The sequence below is a fragment of the Nematolebias whitei genome, chromosome 2 (assembly GCF_014905685.2).
Source record: "Nematolebias whitei isolate Nwh7 chromosome 2, NemWhi1, whole genome shotgun sequence".
NCBI lineage: Eukaryota > Metazoa > Chordata > Actinopteri > Cyprinodontiformes > Rivulidae > Nematolebias > Nematolebias whitei.
Window position 1 is genome coordinate 39,923,750 of NC_056499.1, and position 20,430 is coordinate 39,944,179.

General features: G+C 38.5%; 2 protein-coding genes across 2 annotated transcripts in view; one reads left to right on the forward strand and one right to left on the reverse strand.

The window, feature by feature from the left end:
• Positions 1-249, reverse strand: part of ddb1 (damage-specific DNA binding protein 1) — a 94,096-nt gene extending 93,847 nt beyond the window's left edge. Inside the window, exon 1 of the mRNA XM_037694470.1 lies at positions 109-249. Coding sequence (XP_037550398.1) covers positions 109-169 — 61 coding nt within the window. The 5' untranslated portion in view covers positions 170-249. The remainder of the gene's footprint in view (positions 1-108) is intronic.
• Positions 250-645: 396 nt separating this feature from the next.
• Positions 646-20,005, forward strand: cfap70 (cilia and flagella associated protein 70). Its single transcript, XM_037694482.1, has 26 exons — positions 646-717; positions 3,304-3,490; positions 4,205-4,300; positions 4,429-4,514; positions 5,260-5,451; positions 5,621-5,803; positions 6,048-6,142; positions 6,936-7,008; positions 7,162-7,299; positions 7,551-7,682; positions 7,897-7,962; positions 8,182-8,273; positions 8,541-8,601; positions 8,718-8,900; positions 8,999-9,130; positions 9,216-9,344; positions 9,631-9,764; positions 10,613-10,728; positions 13,976-14,179; positions 14,421-14,563; positions 14,829-14,981; positions 16,454-16,615; positions 17,017-17,106; positions 17,277-17,378; positions 18,417-18,464; positions 19,883-20,005. Exons 1-26 carry the CDS (start codon positions 646-648, stop codon positions 20,003-20,005), a joined length of 3,192 nt encoding a protein of 1,063 aa, XP_037550410.1.
• Positions 20,006-20,430: the final 425 nt, after the last annotated feature.

A 20,430-nucleotide genomic window follows, 5' to 3' on the forward strand; every position in this document is an offset into this window, starting at 1 on the left:
AAATCCACAGCTAGCTGATGCTAAGGCCCGTGAGAAGCGTTCTGGCTGCAGCGCGGGAGTTCAGCTCGCACGCAGCTTCTACAACAACAGATAACAGCGCGTATTTACCTGTAATGCATGCGTTTACCGCCGTAGGCTTCTGCGCAGTTACCACGTAGTTGTACGACATTTTTTTTTAAACGAAAAAGGACAAACACGGGGGAAGTATTTTAATCTCACACAAGTAAATATATCATTTATATGACTGCAGGAAGCAGTTAGGCAAGACTTTCAGGTCATAGACAAGTGCTTATTCTGGGCTAGAGCGCCCCCTCAGTCCTGGAGCACACAGAGCACCGGCCTCTTCAAGGACATAGATGTTCAAGGATCATTAAAAAAAGCTGTGTCCTAAAGGTTTTACAATAATTAACCCCTTGTAAAATATGATAAAATATATTACTTGTCAGTCACATTGTCTGAAATAATAAATAATTATTTCTATTTTTAAACAGGCGTTTTAAATGATTTTAAAGTTAGCGTAAGGGCAATGACATTTCCGAGGATCTTTGAATCCACCAAGAAGTTCAACGCCGTTGCCATGGAAACGCGATTCCGCTCGACTGAAACGGACAAGTTGAAGTCGTTAGTTTCTCATACAAATTCGCGATGGAGACGCAGGAGAACACGACAGAAACAAATCTCGATATACAAATAACTGCAAAATGTGGACATAACTTGGTAGGTTTGTTTAAACCTGTTTTTGTTATTATTATTATCATATATTTTTGGTGCCTTGTGTCGAGGAGGAAACACAAAATTAACATAAGCCGAACTAGCAGTTGACTTAACGGTTTTTCACTGGTTAATGCACGTTTGCACTCTTGAAGAGGAAACTGCAGGAATCACCATAGGATGCTATTAAGCATTCACATTCTTGAAATACCGATTCTCTTTATTTATTTCTAGTGTCTTCCGTTGGGTTTTATGGGTTTTGCCTTGTAACACCATACTTTAGGAGGCGCTGTTGCGTTTCTAAAGGTCTCAAAGAAGACCCAACAAAAGAGAAGTCAGCTCCTCTGGACGGTTTCTTTTTGTTGAAACGTTTCGTTTTTCATCCAAAAGACTTCATCAGTCCGATGAGCCACGGCTTGGATGAAGATGAAGGTGGGGGAGACAAACAAATGCCAGTCAAATAAAAAAAAAAAGTCTATTAAATCTAAAAATCTACATAAATCAACATTCACATGATAAAATAACAGTAACAGTGCACATGCACACATGGCCATTTATTGGAGTTTAGCTGTTGAAAGCCACATAAAATGTTAAATCCAGATAAATGACTGCAGATTCTCATAATCACTTTGACCATGTACTGTGGGAGAATCATATTACTAATAATATTATAGCAAAGTTGTTTATGTTGACATTTGGTTATTTTTACACTGATGTAGTTAAAGTAAAATGTATGCAGTCACAGAATAAGACAGCTGTTATTGAATACTGTAAGTAAATATTCAAACTTAACTATTCTGGTGATTTGATTTGATTTTTTTAGTTCCTCTATAAAAAGTAACATTTGACCACTGTCATCATAACTGGGCCTAATGTCACAGAATATTTCTCAGTACACCAGTTATGAGTAGGTCTGGTCTACTTTTTATAGCCTTTGTTCTGTATATTTATCTACTTTTCACTACTTCTGTTACTAGCATTTAGCTGCTTTGGGCTTTTAGGGGAGTGGTGGCGCAGAGGTTAGAGAAGGCGAGCCTGTGATAGGAAGGCTGCTGGTTCAACTCCCTGAACCAACAACATCAAAATGTGGGTGAAAAGGTGAAGCATGCCTCCACCCTCATCCGCCCCACCCTGGGCCCTTGAGCAAGGTCCTTAATTCCCACCACCTGCTCCCCCAGGTTAGATGGCAGCCCTCTGCTCCACACAGAGCTCAGTGTGGTTGTGTCAGGAAGGACATCCAACGTAAAAACAAATGACAAGTTTTCATGCGAGACAGTTCGCTGTGGCGACCCCTGAAGAAGGGAGCAGCCGAAAGGAGATGAAGGCTTTCAGCTAAGGGTTTCCTGATTTTTGCTAATAATTTAATATCAGATACCATTTTCTTGACTTTTATTAGCATTTGAGTACTTCTAGCACAAAGTTATTTTGTTCTTGATTTTTGCTAACATTCACCTTCTTTTAACTTAAAGAAGTACTGTAGTAAAACATTGTGATCAGCTGCATCAAATACAGCACTGAGGTCTAACAAGACCAGTGTAGACACAAGTCCATTTGCTGAGGCCATGAGAATATTATTAGTAACTTTCTATCAGTGCTGTAGTCTACTTTTTTATAGTGGGTATACTGTGCTTAGAAACCCAAGTGCAATGTAATTGTCAATTTATTTTCATTTTTAAGCATATTGAACATTTCCTAATTTCTCTGATGCTTATATTTGAATAAATGAACAACAAACTTTGTACAACACTTGGCTTTATTAAAAACATGTTATAGTATTTATAAAACTGTATCAAAGCAAAGCGCTGCATACCGATAGATTGTTACGGAAGCGTTTAACTGCCGTTTAACATATCAGTGACGCGTGCCTAATGATATGTCGTATCATTGGACAATTTTAACTGGATATACTGAAATTCTTAAGCTTTTCTAGTGGGTATACTCCATATACCCGAGCTCCTTCAGTGACAGATTACTGCATCCTAAATTCACAGCGTTACCACAGGCCCTTCCTCCCAGCAGCTGTTAGACTCTACAACCATCACTGCTCCCATTAAACTCAATAAGGATTAAATACACGCTAACCTCTGCTAAAACACACTCTGCCTATAATACTGTACTGTGAATAGTCTGCCTTTATCCATGTTCCAACACATACTGAACATTATTATTGATATTGTTTATCTTACTTATATATATATATATATATATATATATATATATATATATATATATATATATATATATTAACATTTAGGAACTTTTGTGTGAGTCTTTTTATCTGTTGCTGCTGTTACACTTGAATTTCCCATCCGTGGGACAATAAAGGCTGTTTCTATTCTATTCTATTCTATTCTATTCTATTCTATTCTATTCTGTTTTATTATATTATATTATATTATATTATATTATATTATATTATATTATATTATATTATATCACATAGACTACACCACTGCTTACTATATAGTATGAATAATAATTCACATTATATTTTCACAGGAATTTAAAAATATTCTATATAGTTAAAAATGACCTCACAACCTATAATTATTTTCTACATATAGTACCAAGTTTCTATTCTTCTCTTTTCAGCAAGGAAAAAAATCAGGCAGTCTGCTGAGTTTTCTGCAGGTTGCAATTGATGGAAACCTGCTGGGAGAGTCAGATAAGATGGAAATCAACCTTTTGGAGCAACGTGTTGACTACAACTTCACGTGCTGCTTCAGTCCACCAAAAGACTCACAAGCTCTAAGTGACGTCTCTCAAAAACCAGTCATATGTAAGTTTAGTGCGCTGAGTTTACATCTGAGCTCACAAGTATCTGAACGCAACTTGTTTAGCCTTTTTTAATTTTAGTTTTTGTTTCAGAATTGCTCAGTTCTTGATGTTATAGTAATTTCTCATTCAGACCTATTTGCCTTAAACATACACTTGAACAGTTTCATCCATTTGACACATTTATAAAAGCACAGGATTTGAAAAAGGAGAAAGCTAACAACTTTAAAACTTACACAAAAAAAACAAGATAACAAGGCATAGCAAGTTTACTGTATCATGCACACTGATGGTAAAGAAAATCATACATTTGATTAAAAAAATGTTGCTGATTTATTCCGTTTGTAATTTCAAATTTGAAATGTAATCAAATATTTACAAAGCTGAGAACACTTGGTCCTTAATTTGAAACCTCTCTGACCTTTTAACATAATGTTTAATTATTTTTTTGTTCATTTGTATTTATTTATTTGTTTGTTTATTTGCTGAACCACTTTGATTTCATTTGGTCATACTGATAAAAGTCTAATTTAATTTGAAACTAGTATTATTATTCAATATAAAATGACAGTGACATATAGGGAGAAATGTTTCTATATGTAAACCAAAACAGGAGAAGAAGTTGCAGTTTAATGAGTGTTTGCACAGCTTGTGTTTACTATAACACCATAGTAACTTATTACTACTATTACTAATAATAATTATGTGATGTGTTCAGTAACGGTAATGGAGGTCATGCTGGAGGAGAAGAGAGGTGAGGTCAAAGTGCTGGCAATAGGCCAAGCTGTGCTCGATCTGCTGCCACTTCTGCAAGGTACCATTATTTGAAATGATAGATTTGTATGTATGTAAGACAAATGAGCTTAATAAAACAAATGTCCAGAACAGGACAGCATAAGGCCAGGATGTGAATACCTGAAATGATTTCCTACCTTTCTGCAGGTGTGTGCAGCTTTTCGTCCACAATACCAGTCCATCCTGTAAATGGCACCGGGCTCAAGGACTCTTACCTTGGCTTCACCCGGAAGGTTTGTTAATTCATGACAACACGGTTTTTCATTTCACTGTTTCATAGCTCATCTCATGAATGTCCCACTGTCTCTGCATCTGTCTGAAGCAGACACATTTTGGTGCATTCTGCCATTTAGCAGCACTTCTTACACATATCAGTCTCCACTGCAACGCTTTATACTCTTGGTTTAGTTTCTCATACAGTGTTTTTATACTTTGCACCTTATCCCGTTACACCATTTCTTCAAATATTTGTGTTCGTGGCAGTATTTTGAATAAAATATCTTTTTTAAAACATGCTTAAAACCTGAAATAGGCATTTTCATGTCAAGTTAAATGTTATTAGGCATAAGCATTTCATTTAATCAATCAATCAAAACTTTATATTCAGACACCTACATGGTCGATAGTAAACAAAAACAGGCAAAAACAACAACAACAAGATACAATAAAAATAGAATGTTCAGCCATTGCCATATAAATTAAAGCACCAGTGATTCCACAGACTAGAAAAAAACCTAACTGAGCTTTGTACAGGGTTGGTCAGAGTATAAATGATGCTATGTACAGTCTGTTAGCCTACACATACATCTGTACTTAAGGTTTTGAAGCACAGCAGCACAGGTTGGTGCGTTGGCATTTACAAACATCTGACTGACACTTATCCATTGCAGCTCCTTAAACAGCATCCTCATGCCACCATTGTAGATGTAGTTTTTAAGAAAATAACACTCTGATTTTCCCCCATTCAACCCCATTCAGCAGCCAACCCTGGATGTATGTGTCAGTGTCTTAAGCCCGCTGCTGTCTGAGGCTGAACGTTCAGTCACTAACCTCCTGAAGGTAACTGTGGAAACAGCCTACTCTGTCCCAGAGCCATGGACGCTGCCATCAGGCTTCGCTCCCAGTCCCTTCACATATGCTGCTGCCATGAGCGTCCCTCTCACTGCAGAGGTGAGTTTTGTGCTCTGCTTCTTATTTGGCTATTTTCTTTTTTTTCTAGTGTGGCACTTAAATAATAAAATTAATAGAAACCGATTTAAACTTCTTCATGGTGACACACTTTAAAAAAAAAAAATATATATATATATATATATATGTATTATTTCTCTGTCTGGTTTAGGAAGACCAGGTTTTGATGTTCTGTGAAGGACAACTGAAGGTAGGAGGACAGAGGGAGGTCAAAGGTCGTCAGAAGAAAAGGCCTTATCAGGCCTTGTTAGTACCAGGGAACCACTGCCTCCCTGGAACCTCCTTTCAGGCTCAGCCCATCCAACAGGAGAGCGGGGAGTTAACAGCTTTAGAGGTAACTCAAATGCTGCACACACAGCTGAAAAATGTTAGGTGAAACCCACAGACTTTCACTACACAAAAATGTTAAACTACTGATTCCTTAAGCATTAGCACCATCCTGTGCTAATTTTGAGAATAGTTATATATATATATATATATATAACAAAATGACTTTCAAATCACTTCAGAAAATTAAAGCATACAAAAAATCTGAGTCATTGTCAGCTTTGTGTTTGGAAATCTACATGCTCCTGCAGGATCGAACATTTCGTAATGAGGCAGAGACCAAAAAGAACAGGGTGAGCTGGGACACAGAGATGTGCTGCTTCCTGGATGCAGGAGGAGTTTCAAGGTCAGCTGCACACAACTCCCTCTGATCATCACATCTGTTGGCCATAAATGAAAAAAAAGAATCTGCAAAATCAAAGTGACTCATCTGTGTTTACATCTGGATATTTAATTCAGCTTTAAATTAGATCAACTTTATTACCTTTTATAAATTATGGTATTTCCAGAATATTTATGTAACGAAGGAAGATGTGAAATAAAGTTATTGCACTATGCGGTTTATAATCATCACGCTTATGTTTGTTTATTTGTCATGTGCAGGTTCACACAAGGTCAGCAAGGCAATGAAATGCTCAGGATGAGACGAACTGTTTCGACTCACTAAAAAAACAGCAAGAAATGCTAAAGCATGCAGTTAAAGTACAAAATAAAGTGCCAACAAGTGAAAAAGAAATATAATATTTACAAGGTCCAAAAGAAATATAGTAAACAACAACTTCTTGTTACATAAAACAATACAGACCTAAACAGAACTTAAATTTCTACCTTTGAAAAACTGTGGAAAAAGTGAAAATGTGCAAAACCCATTCTTCTCCAATTCTGTTTTTATAGCCGTTTTATGTTAAAACAATTCCTAGATTCGTAGTAATTGGGTTAGAAAAAAAAATGTGAAAAAGGATTATCTGATCATGGTCAGTTACAATGACTTAAAAATAAAGTATTTTTAAAAAGCAGACAGTTTTCCAACATTTAACAACATATGAGAAGGTTTGAGTTATTTGAGTCACGGTGGATGATGGCTGGGTTTAGACTTTAGCACAGGACTGTTCGTCTAACATCAGTAACTGTGATTTCAGGCTGCAGCAGATGATCACTGAGAGCAGACTGTGGCCAGTGGAGATAATGAGATCCATGGTTCCACTTGAAAAGGTCAGAAATATTTTCCAGTCTCTTATGATGGTCCTGTTGTGTTAGCTGTTTAGCCTAAACTGAGTGATTTCATTTAAGATAAAGCTGAGAATGGTATTTGTCGAATAAAACCTGTGTGTGTTTGTTTGTGTGTGCGTGCATTTGTGTGTGTAGCTTGGGGATGACAGCGTGGAGATCCCCTTCCATGGCTTGGTGTTTGTGGACATGGGACAGCTGCTGTATCCTGGAGTCAGTAGAACCCGAGGAGCGTACACCGTTCACCCGTTCTGCATGACTGAGCTGCTGAACAAGGTCACACAGATACTATGCATTAAATTAGCTTACATTTAGTTTGTATAGCTTTCTTTTGTTTAATCTTCACAATGTTTGGATTAAATTAACTATAAAAGTTATCTTTTCTTTAAGGGGGTCACCTTTAATATATTGTATCTAAATCAAAACCCTTACTAGAGCATTAAATAATCTTACTGTTGTCCCAGTGCTGTTTTAATGTCTGACTTCTATTAAAATGTTAAGTGTTGCTTTCATTCTCACAGACCAAGAGAGGGGTCAGTGTGTTAAAGGAGCAGGCTAGAGCAGCAGCCGTCCTGGTCGAAGCTCGAGCCTCCTCTGCTGCTGCTGCACCTCACAAAAAAGCTGGGAAAAAGGTCAAGGATCCCAAGGAGCCTAAAAAGGTCAGACACATCCTGATGGCTAAAAAGATCATGAAACACAAAATGTATTCTGTAAAACAGACTTTTAAAAAAAAATTTAAATTAAATAGCTTTTTTGTTGCCTTACACTGTTCTTCATATCCAACTAACCAAGAGGAATGAAAAACGTTTAGTTGTAAATGCTGGAGCCTAACAATATAATTTGTCTTTGAACTGTTAGCAGACCATCAATCAGAGCCGAGCTGATGACACAGCTGAAAACTTGTCTGACTCTGAGCCTCAGGTCAACACAGAAAGAAATGTAAGTTTTCACAAAACAGCAGCACAACTCGGTGAATGCTGACCCCAACATGAAACAACTGTAGGTTGATGTACTCACAGCACTGTTATAGCAGAAATACAGTATAACTCAATTTTTGCTCTACATGCTGCATTAACTATAGGATACTATAGAGTTATATCCTGGTAAGGATTTTACTGTTAGTAAATACTTATATCAGCTCGTGTTTGTTAATGACAGATGTATGCGGAGGCCAGAACTTATATTATCATCGAAATAGCTTTGGATAAACCACTAGTGCCAAAAACATCTCCAGAGGAGCTGGCCAAAAGGTAATTTTTTTTACATAAATATTGTGTTAATCAATGTTTGCTAACATAAATTTTATACTTTACTTTGTTATTATTCTTGACAATATCAGTTAAAAAATTAATACACTTTTAAAGTACTTTTACGTGGCTGAAAGTTAATTGGTGCAATTATGATATAAATATCCATTTGTCCTCTTCTCTGGTACATTTATCTGTAGTTTTTTGGTTTCTTACTGGTTATATAGGAACAAGAAGTGGCACTATGGTGTGTGTTTCTATTTCTCACAGGATGAAGGCCCTGATCCCACCCAAACCTCAGCACCCAGTGGGTCCAAGCCCAGCAGAAACAGTAAAGACAAAACTAAACTCAGCCACAGTTAATTACACAGTATATGAAACAAACTGAGCCGTTATATAATCTGAGAGTTGCTCCCTCTCTAACTTTTCTCCACTGATGTGTGCTAGGCTGTGCTGGACTTCCACAGGCAGGTGGGCAACGCTGTGGCTGCTGTTTCAGAGCAGTACTATGAACTGTTTGGAGCCAAATGCCGTTTGCCAAAAAGGCTAAGTCCAGAGCAAATGTTGACTGAGCTGATGGGAGGCCTTAACGTCTCTGGGAGATATTTCACCTTCAAGGAGCAGATAAAGGTAAAATAAAATAAAAAACTGCATGTGCCCAAAATAATTTCTTGTGTTACCCTTTGTATCAAATTCACTGTGTGATCTTGTGTGTTTTTGGCACGTAGAATGCAGTGGTTAGAATGGTTCGTGACAAGTTGTGGCAAACCGAACCATTCACTGATCCTGAGAGGCTACAAACATTTGTGAGCCAACTGTATGTCAACCTGGTGGATGAGATGCATGTAGCTCTCAACAAAGTAACAAACACACTGGCGCTCAAATAGGACTATATTTTAAAGAAATGTTCAAGTTTCCTTATTTTTATCCTTTCTTCATCAATAGATTTATTCAAATGATGCTGACAAAGACAGCTGTGAGGAAATCCCTTTAGAATCATCCCAGCTCATGCATTTTGCCAGAGAGGCACAACTTCTTGGGAATTACAAGCTGTCAGCTAAGTACTATAAAGAGGTGCAAAAAGGAACAAAAACTTGTTGAAAGTCTATATTATTTAGCCATGGTCATATTTGTAGAAGTATTTAAAAATCAATAGCACGCAATGGCAGCAAGTGAATCAACCTTTAAATGAAAAATGTGGACCTTTATAATATAGTTATTTAAGCATCTGTTACTACAAATGTGCTAACTTGTGTTCTCACTCTATTTTTGGTGCACATCATCCAATATGTTCAAGTTATCATTGTGGCTGGTAACGTGACGGAAACTCCCTCTGAAATATGTATTTGTGGACCTGCAGTTAGTGGCGAGGCACCCTGATGAGCCCTTGCACAAGTTTGAATGGGGCAGCCTGAACATGTTGATGGGAGACTACATGAAAGCTGAAGAGTGTTTCCGTGACGCTGTGTCCACCCAACAACTGCACCAACCCAGGTTAGAAATTATATACGCGTAAATAATATTTGCTATGTCAAAGTTTACTCACAGCAGATCATTGTAGCATTAAGTGCATCTGGGGGAATTTATCATAAGTCATTTAGCTCAACAATTGGCTGCAGTAGCTCAGTGATGAGCGCTGCAGTCTAGTAATCCTGAGGCTGCAGACTGGAGCAAATGTTAACATTCGCCAGATTTTGTTTTACGAGTTTGATTGCTGTGGCCACCCTTGCAGACGAGAGCAGCTGAAGGAAAAATCCCAGTATGTAGTTCAACAATTGGCCAAAGATCAACAGTTTGAAAAAAGATTCTGACTCACAGAAGAAAAAAGTTTTTACAAAAATGCAAATCCTTAATAAATAATTAATTATAATTATATTGATGAATAGAAAATGTTGTCTTTCTTTCCATAACTGCAGTCTGGGGTGATCACATAAAGTCATAAGATAACATGGGGACTATAACATAAAATCCATTGTTCCAACTGATTTCTTGCTGTTTGTAAAACTGCTTTCAGACATTTTGAAAGTCAGACATTCATTTCCATAACTTCAGTTTGCTGAGGACTGAATAGTTTGTTGAACATAGGTATCCATCAAGTTCAGAAATCTGTCATCTAGAACTGCATCACTCCAGAGGTTTAGGAGCACTCACATGTAATCTGGTCCTTAGACCACTTAGAGTTACTAATGGACACTACGAATTACATCTGAGAGAAACGAGTGACATTAGGGGCCGAGTGTTTGAAGAGAAGCATGAGGTCAGTGCTAGTAAAACATCCTCATTTCCTTTTTATGGATAATTGGCAGAATAGTTTGTTCTTTGTTCTCCATTTGTTTGTCCAGTCTGATCATGTGTGGAGTTTTGGCGATGATGTTTGAACGTTACAAAGATGCCCAGACCTGTCTGGAACGAGCCGCCAGCATAGACCCACCCAGTGTACCGGCCTGGACGCTGCTGGGTGAGATCAAAATCAAAGTTCTTTCTCAATACTTTTTATCAAGAAGTCAGCTAGTCTTGTAGGATTTATTCCAACAGAAAGAAGGCTAAAGCTAAACAAATAATAATAATAGTAATAATACTTTATTTATAAAGCCCTTTAAAACAACCACAGCTGCCACAAAGTGCTGTACATATAAAATCAAGAACATTTAAACACATAAAGCAGTTGTTAAAACATTAAGATCAATAAAAACAGTGCAGAGCAAAATTCAGTGTGTGCTAAAAGCCAGGGAGTAAAAATGTGTTTTTAAAAGAGTTTTAAAACTGGACAGTGAAGGGGCTCGTCTGATGGGAAGAAGAAGATCGTTCCTCAGTCTTGGAGCAGCAACAGAAAAAGTGCTGTCCCCTCTGAGCCTCCGTTTAGACCTCAGCACCTCCAGGAGCAGCTGATCAGCTGATTGAAGGCACCGAGCAGGAGTATGGGTGAAGCAGCTCAGAGAGGTAGTCAGAGAGTCAGAGTCAGAGTTTCTTTATTGTCATTCGCACCTCATGTGGTACATGTGGTGGAGCGAAATTATGTACACGGGGTCCCAGTTACATCCAACAATAAAATGTATAAGAAAAACAGTAATAACATCTAAGATATGAACTAAGAAAAACATCAACTAAATATACACTAAGCACTAATAGCATAAAACATTGAACATCAGCACAAACATGAACATGAGTCTGTGAGCAGATGTGCACGCATGGACACATCAACATTGAAACAGATCAGCAGCAACATGAAACAGATCAGCAGCAACATGATATGGTTTTTCACAGTGATTATTCTAGTTAGAGATTCATGAGTCTAACAGCATCAGGGTAGAAGCTGTTCCTCAGTCTAGTGGTTCTACACTTAATGCTCCTTAACCTCCTTCCTGAGGGGAGTGGGGCAAAAAGTGTGTGTGCTGGGTGAGTGGGGTCCTTCATGATGCAGGTGGCCCTCTTCCTGCATCTGGAGGTGTAGATGTCTGTGATGGTGGGGAGGCTGATTCCGACAGATTTCTGTGCAGCCTTCACCACTCTCTGCAAAGCTTTTCTTTCTGCAGCTGTGCAGCCTCCATGCCACACGTTGATGCTCGAGCACAGGATGCTCTCCACTGCACACCTGTAGAAGGAGGTGAGGACTGAGCTTCCCAGACCAGCTCGCCTCAGCCGTCTGAGGAAGTAGAGTCTCTGATGAGCTTTCTTGATCAGGCTGGTGGTGTTGTTGCTCCAGCTGAGGTTGTCATTCATGTGTACACCCAAGTACTTGTAGCTGGAGACCACTTCCACCGCAGATCCTCTTATGTTCAGGGGGGTGTAGATGTTTTTGTTCCTTCTGAAGTCCACAATCATCTCCTTTGTCTTCTTCACATTGATGTGAAGGTTATTCTCTTTGCACCAGCTCTCCAGGTGTTCCACCTCTTGCCTGTAGCTGGACTCATTGTTGTTTGTGATGCATCCCACCACCGCTGTATCATCTGCAAACTTTACAATGTGACAGCCTGGATGGGTAGCTGCACAATCATACGTGAGCAGAGTAAACAGGAGGGGGCTCAACACACATCCCTGAGGAGAGCCAGTGCTGAGGGTTATGGTGGAGGAGGAGAGATTGTGGATCCTCACTAACTGTGGTCTGTTTGTTAAAAAGTCTAGTACCCAGTTGCAAATGGAGAGGCTTAGTCCTAGTGTGGATAGTTTGTCCATCAGGGTTTGGGGGATCATGGTGTTGAAGGCGGATGTGAAGTCCACAAAGAGCATACGGACGTAAGAGTTTTTCTGCTCCAGGTGGTTGAGCGCAGTGTGGACCACAGAGGAGATTGCATCCTCTGTTGATCGGTTCTCACGGTATGCGTACTGATGAGGGTCCTCGTTGATGTTGATGGTTGTTTTGATGTGAGTCATGACCAGTTTTTCAAAGCATTTAGCGACTATCGGGGTGAGGGCCACTGGCCGATAGTCATTCAGACCAGTCACTGTAGAGCTTTTTGGGACTGGGATGATGGTGGCAGTCTTCAGGCAGGTGGGAACTGTCTCCAGGGTAAGTGAGGTGTTAAAGATGTCTGCCAGCACCTCACAGAGCTGATCAGCACATTCCTTCAACACTTTTCCGGGGATGTTGTCTGGGCCAGTTGCCTTGTGCGGATTAATCCTCCTGAAGGTACTACTTACTTCTGCTGAGGTCACGCTGAGATGCTCTTCATCCGGTGGTGAGGTGAGTCTGGTGCTGGGTGGTCTGTTCGGGTCTTCAAAGCGTGCGTAGAACTTGTTGAGGGCATCAGGCAGAAATGGGTCTTTGGGGCATTGTTCACTCCTTCCTGGTAGGATGGGGCAAGACCATTTAAACTTTTAAAAACAAATAAAAGAATCTTAAAATGAACTCTAAAATGAAGTGGAGTGAAGCCAGAGTGGAGGTGATGTGCTCCCTCTTTTGAACTCCAGTTAGAAGCCGAGCAGCAGCGTTCTGCACCAACCGGAGGCAACAAAGACTTTTAAATGAGAAGTGATTTATAAGCTTGTTTATTAGCACATTACATGTTGCTTTAAATGTAAAATTAGATAAAATCTAAAACATTCCATCCATTTTCTTTACCTGTTTTCCTTTTCTGAGTCGTGGGGCGGCTAGTTCCTGTCTTCAACATTCACTGTGCAAGAGACAAACAACCTGTCACACCTAGGGACAATTTAGAGTTACCAAATAAACTCACGTGCATGTTTTTGGTCTGTGGGAGGAAAACGGTGGACCTGGTGAACATCCACACAGGGAGAACTTGCAAACTCCAGCGCCCGGGAGGCAATCCTGTGACCTTCTCTTTGAGCAGTGGCAGCTCTAACCACTGTTGGTTGCCATCTCAAAGATCCAATAGGCAAAATGATTGAAAAATAAGATATTACAACTCAGTTGTAAAATGTAGGTTACTTGCTTTAATTTATACAGAACGAGTAAATGTCAGTTTAATTTTTAAAGCACTTTATAATTCACTAGAGTTGCATCAAAGTACTGTACAGCAAAAATAAAATTGAACCAAAGCAATAAAATCATGCTCCATAAAGTAGTAAATCAATAGGAACAAGCAGAACACATATATTACTTACTGTAAGAGTGCTGAGTTATTACTAATCAGATTAGGGTAACATTAGCACATAGAGCTTCAAGCAGTTTTCATGTAAGTGAGCAGGAGTGAAGTTGAAACAAAGGGCAGCTTTGGTAATTTTACCTGTCTGGGTTTGTTGTTTAGGTTTGCTTCACGAGAGAAAAAATGAACCGATCCTGGCTGAGAGGGTTTTTTCAATGGCCAATAAGATGCTTGGGGAAGACGAGGTGAACAACAAACCTCACACAGAGGAGGAGAAAGACCGTGAGCAAAACTTCAAGGAGGAGAAGGACCTGCAGGACGAAGGGGAGACAGCTGTCTCAGCACATTCTCAACCAGCTGAGCAAGGTGAGGCATATTTATAATAAAAAAAATTTAAAAAAAAACACCCAGGAAAAAATAAATGTAAATGATTTACATAAATAAAACACATCCTTACATGATGTAAGGATCTAATGTCACTGATTCAATATACTCTGTTGACACCAGGTTATAAAACTCATCTCGTCATTTCCACCTTTCTTCTGAGACTCGTGATGCATATCAGCTCCAAGTGCATATGGCAGCAAATCTGTCTTTCTCTTTCCAGACCCAGAGTTTGTGGGCAGAGACCCAGAGGAGTACCAAGAGCCTTCAGCACAAGATGACATCTCCACATCAACTCCAGCTGAACCCACCTGTACCATTTTCACACAGACAGTCCAGTTCCTGCTGCGGAACAATGCCTTGCAGGTATATTCACTCAACACCAGTGGTCACACACCAGTCAAATATCAGCTGAAATAAGCTCCTATGTGAAGCTCATCTTGTGATTGTAAGTTTAGTGTGTTGTTTTATGATCACTAAGAAACAATATGACTTTGATTTTGGGCAGATTCATAAAAAAAAAAAAAAAAAAAGTGGTATAAATTTCTACATCTGAAGACTACACCTTATTGCAAAGATGAAGTTAAATAAAAATAAAACAGTTGTAGAAGTCACTGTTTTCTGTTGTCAGATGGCAGAACACGCGTTGTCCCAGGAGCTCCTGTGTTCTAAAGGCAGTCCCAGTGGTTCCTATCTTCTCAATCTGGCCCAGCTGCAGCTGCTCAAAGGCGACTACTGCAGTGCTGCTGCAGGCCTCAAACAAGTCCTGTTTCACAGAGATCAGGTATGTATGTGTGCATTACCACCACAAAGACTGCACAGAAAGTATCACATGAATGGTGCAGAGTCAGTACTCTTTCATTAGACAGTGTTGTCAAATTCAACAATTTTTGACCAAACACAAACTCCAATGAAGACACAACAGAGGAGCTGATGTTATGGGATGGGATGGACGGCTGACATGTACACGGACCCAAGATGCATCTTGTTATTCATGAACTCAGCTTGTGTAGGTTTAAGCCCTCTGCAGCCCTCTGCAGCCCTCTGCAGGATGAAGTGGGAATAGCTCATGTCTTTGTGATTCCTAAAACACATACAGATGATTTCACTTAGTTAGGATGAACCCCGTTTCTTAGAATTTACACAACAGACGACTGTTTTACACACGTCTGCCAATATATTAGATATCCACTTGGGTTACCTCCAAATTTTAAAACAAATATTTTTGGAGAAAGTTGGTGGCACTACTTTACGAAGCATTTATAATTTTTTCTCACTACCTCACTGTCACAAAGCAGAAAAGCCTGAGCTTGGGTATTACATGATGGCTGCTGTAACATATGAAGGGGCTGAATGTGGTTTTCACATTGTTACAGAAAATGTTTCTTTTCACCCCCTTCATGTAATATGGGGAGAATATATGAAGGGGGTGAATATTTACGCTGTCCCTTATTTTACATTACATATTTTTATTTTATTGAACTTACTTTGTACAGATCAGATTTCACGTTGTCATTGAAGAGGGTTTTGTTTTGTGTTTGTTTGTTTGTCACAAAGTCCAATTCACATTGACTGTGACTCATTTATAATAGCAATCACATGGTAAAACATTTGAGAGAATGAATACTTTTTTTATAGGCACTGTAATGTTAAGTCTCAGGAAGTTTCTATGCACAGCTGAGTCAAGTTTGAGTCACAGAACACCTAGTCCATTTAATGGAGCTGCTGTCCTTGTTCCTGTAAACAAGCATGGATGAAGAATTGATTTACTGTCTGAAGTACCGCCCTGCTGCAATGGCCTTGCTTCATCTCATTAGTACTGGACTTTTCCTGCTGGCCCAGTACCTCACTAACCTGAAACAATAACAAACAGCAGCAAATTGGTACCACGGTGAGCAGTAAATTAAACAGCTGTACATGTCTGACCTATTTCTCCTTGCTTCTACAGTTACAGTACCTTTGGGTCAAAGATCTGTTGAATAGTAGGCCAGTTTGATAGTAGCAGGCTACTATAACAATAATAAGTTATAACCGGTGTTGTTTTCATTCTAACTGAACAAAATAACATTCAGCTTTTTCTTGTCACACATACTATTATGATATTTTCTTAATAGTTTGTTTGTTTGTTTTAAATATATGTGTACCAACACAACTTTTTACAAAAAGGACCATTCACAAGACTGAAGCACATTTTAGACCTCTAACCTGAATGTTCTCAATTCTAATTCTAATCCTGATTCTCTACAACTAAAGCAGGATCCAGATGCCTGGGCAGTGAACGGTCACTGTCACTACCTGCAGGGTGCATTTACTGAAGCCCGGGAGAGCTACGAGTGGAGTCTCGTCTTTCCACAGCTGCCATTGGACTCTCATATCGTTCTGCTCCGTCTGGGATCCATCTATCGTCTGGAGAAAAAGGTTGCATAAGAGTGATCATACTGCTGTCTTAACAGCACTTTCTGTATTTTTCTGTTCTTGTTGATAAGTCATCAAATCACCTTTTTTTTTTTATTTGCCTTGTTCTTGTTTTGTTATTGTAGAAAAAAATAATGCCATCCATTCCTTGTTTTTAATTAAACAGGGTTTTTCCACAAATTTTATAAAAAAAGTTGAATTTACAATGTTTTGTTGTTGTTGTTTTACAAATGCAATACAAGCCTTGTGAAAAATGGTGCTTAAATTGATCGTTTTTAAGCATGAGGCTGTAGGGACTACATTTAACTTTAAACTATTCTAAAGGCAACAAGGATGAAATGATGTTTGAAGCCACAAACCTCTGCAGTCTGACCAAAATTCATTCTTGGAGTTTTAACTTTCAGTTTGAGCGAGCCAAAGATGTCTACCTGCAGGCTTGTGAGCAGTCTCCATCATGTCTGGCCTGGCTGGGCCTGGGAGCAGCCTGTTATCGGGTAAATGTCTATTTTTTTCTTGTGTCGGCTGGTCCAAATGCTTTTTCTTAACAAAGCCAAAAGTATTTTTAGAGCTACGATAGACTCACTACCAAAAAGGTGATTTTATGAATCTAATATGTTGCTTTAAGAAGAAACTGAACCCCAATTGTGTTTTTGTTTGTGTGCAGCTGGAGGAGCTGTCTGAAGCTGAGGAAGCTTTAACTGTGTCCAACGGTTTGTACGCTGAGAACGCAGAGGTGTGGGCTTACCTGACTCTAATCTGCCTCAGGGTGAGCGATTACTATGAGGTGTCGTGTAGGACATAATCTATTTTTCTACATAGTTCTCTAAACACACACACACAATCTATCACAGTCCAGTTAACAACAAAAAAAGCCTTTATGTACAGCAAGATGATGTATCTGTTGTAAACACAAGGCTTTATGAAACAGGAACAACTAGAATTATCTGATAAATATGGAAGCATTTGATGGTGTTACAGTAAATATCAGAAAACGTGACTGGTTAGGATGAAGGAAGATCCAGTAAAGTTAAGTCAGGTCCTCTGGACGGTGTCTTTTCGTTGAAACGTTTCGTCTTTCATCTGAAGCAGGTAAAGATAATGAATGGACTTCATCAGTCCGAGGAGCTGAAACAAACTCAGCCTTATAAATAGCACCTTCACATAGTGGGTCAACCAGTTTGATGGTGCTCATGTGGTTGCTGTGGTCTGCACTCTCCCCCATCGACTGCCCCAAACTAACCCCAACTCCCAAACCTAGTCCGAGGCAATCATGGCCAAAGTAGTTCAAAACATCCTGATCCATGCTCAGTAATCCAGGTAGAAAAATCTAACAAAGTTAAGTCAGGTCCTCTGGACAATTTTTTTTTTGTTTGTTTTTTTTTTATTGAAACTTTGAAACTTTTCTCTTCTTTCAACAAAAAGAAACTGTCCAGAGGACCTGACTTAACTTTGTTGGATTTTTCTACTTGGATTATTGAGCAAGACTCAGGATGTTTTGAAGGAAGATCTTTGTTCTAGACTAATTCAAGATTGTAGCTCTGGTTATTTGTCAATAACATAAATACTCTTGTTTATATTACAGTGCAGTTTTTTTGTTTACTGATGCAAAGGCGTCATTTTCTGCAGTGAGTTCTCAGTTTAAAAGTAAATGCAAGTTCAGCTAAGTCCAGAATGACCAAAGTAACATGTGGCAAGCAGTGCATCTCTTTAGAAACATATCCTCTAAACCAGGAAACACACATTAATGTTTTGTCTGTAATTATCTGAATGATTTTTGTTTGTTTGTTTGTTTGTTTGTTTTCAGACTGGTCGACAAGAAGAGGCTGAGCAATGTCATAAATATGCAGTAAGGGTGAGATGTCCTTGTTTATTTTATATGTATTTGTATTTAAGATGATTTTTAAAATAAGGATGGGGACAATATTCACCCTATTGTTAATGATTGTTTACTTGTAATTAAAGTAATGCTGTATTGCATGTTTCACATGTAAAGACATGTGAAACATGTAGTGGTCCACGGGCCACCAGTTGACAGTAAGAAGTAAATGTTGTAGTGGAATTGCATCAGACTTTTGGTGATGTATGAAACCCATTTGAATAGATCAGGGGTCTGCAACATTTGTGATAAAAAGAGCAATTTTTGCCATTTGGCTCACTAATTACTATAGCCAGAGCCACAATACCTGCTACAGCTGTGTACTGTCAACTGGTGGCCCGTGGACCACTACAAGTTTGTTGGAGAAGGCTTTTCCAGCCAGTGGGGGTGATTTGATAAAACAAAAAATGTATTGCTGTTATTAGCATTTATTGATATTTTTACATTTTAATACAAAAGAAAAGACCAGATTCATGTAAAGAAAGAAAATATATAATTTTTAACAATTATATAAAAGTTAAAACACTGAACTCTGTAGGCCGATGTGAGTTCTCTTAACTGTTGAAGAATTAAGTTTCCTACTTAAAGCATAAAGTTAAAGACAGTATAAAATTAGGCCAGTTTGTTGGATATCCAGGTACATTTTTAAAGAAAAAAAAATAGTTTATTTTACTTTGACTTGGTTTTTTGTGTTTTATTCTTAGTATAAATATTCCTTCTCAGCAGCTTGTCTTAAAGATATTCCACAACGTTCTCCTGGTTTTGAGAGCAACATCACGCAGTGAGACTGGAAGTTCACTTAAAGTGGCTAACAAGCTTCTAGCATGATGCAGTCCACATGTTTTTCACCTTGTATTTGTACTATTCTTCACATATTTGAAAATGACAGGAAATCTAGCCATTTTCATTGTTGGCAATAATTTAAATAAAATTCAGTTTTATTTTAGTTTTGGTCAAAGCCTGAAAGAGCCGCTGCAGACGGACCAAAGAGCCGCATGTGGCCCCAGAGCCGCAGGTTGCAGACCTTTGGCCAAAATGTTTAATTTTCTACTCTGGATCTTTGAAGATGTGGATAAAACGCTCATATTGTTTTCACAGACAAACATCAAAGAAAATTAACAGAATTAGTGAATAGTTTGGCTTGGAGTTTATATCATTTGCAGCAGGAGGTCTCCTGGATTTCTAAAAGTCTTTCAAAGAGTTTTTTTTTTTTTTTTTTTTTGAATATTGTGTTCACTTCCTCCGTTCTTATAAATCATTAAACTAATGCAAACTAAATGCACCTAATTCAAGAAACACATCCATGTTTCAACAAGATTTGCACAGTATTGTATTCTTTATTTTAAATAGAAAAATGTTGGTCTCACAAGCTCTGTTTGTTTGTTTGTTTACAGTTAAACCTGCAGGAACCATCACTCCTCAAAGAGATTGTTGAACTGATGGATCAGCTGCGCTTCCCTCATCTTCGGTCGTGCTTCGAAACAACTGCAGAAGACAACAGCACTGGATCCAAGTGACCCACAGTTCAACACACATCTTGTTGTATTTTATTGAAGAGACATGTCAAAAATTCAAATGCAGCAAGTTAAGATGAGTCAGCAGAAATTAGAACGTGAAGTCATAAAAGTGAAATATTAAAATTACAAATAAAACTGAAGCAACTCAAAAAGTGTTGAATGTGTAGAAAAGTGACATTATTTACAAAATGAAGTGCAACAGAAACAGAACAAAGGGCCTGTGGCAGGATGAAAATGTAACATTATTAATGAAGAGTCTGAAATTCATTATAAGCACTTAATAAGACAGCACTTTACAAAACTTAAATTCTTTCAAGACAGTTTATCATTAGATCTATAGACACAAAACCTTGTGGTTTTGGCGAGAAGAATTTTATACGTTTGTGTCAAAAATGGATTTTGGCGTGCCACTTGTTAATACGACC

Excerpts from the sequence above, each read along its gene's own strand:
- cfap70 (XM_037694482.1), top strand. The coding sequence starts at position 646 with ATGGAGACGCAGGAGAACACGACAGAAACAAATCTCGATATACAAATA. Across the intron at positions 7,963-8,181 it reads AGGTCAACACAGAAAGAAAT|ATGTATGCGGAGGCCAGAAC; the intron begins GTAAGTTTTCAC and ends TGTTAATGACAG. Across the intron at positions 9,765-10,612 it reads CAACAACTGCACCAACCCAG|TCTGATCATGTGTGGAGTTT; the intron begins GTTAGAAATTAT and ends TTGTTTGTCCAG.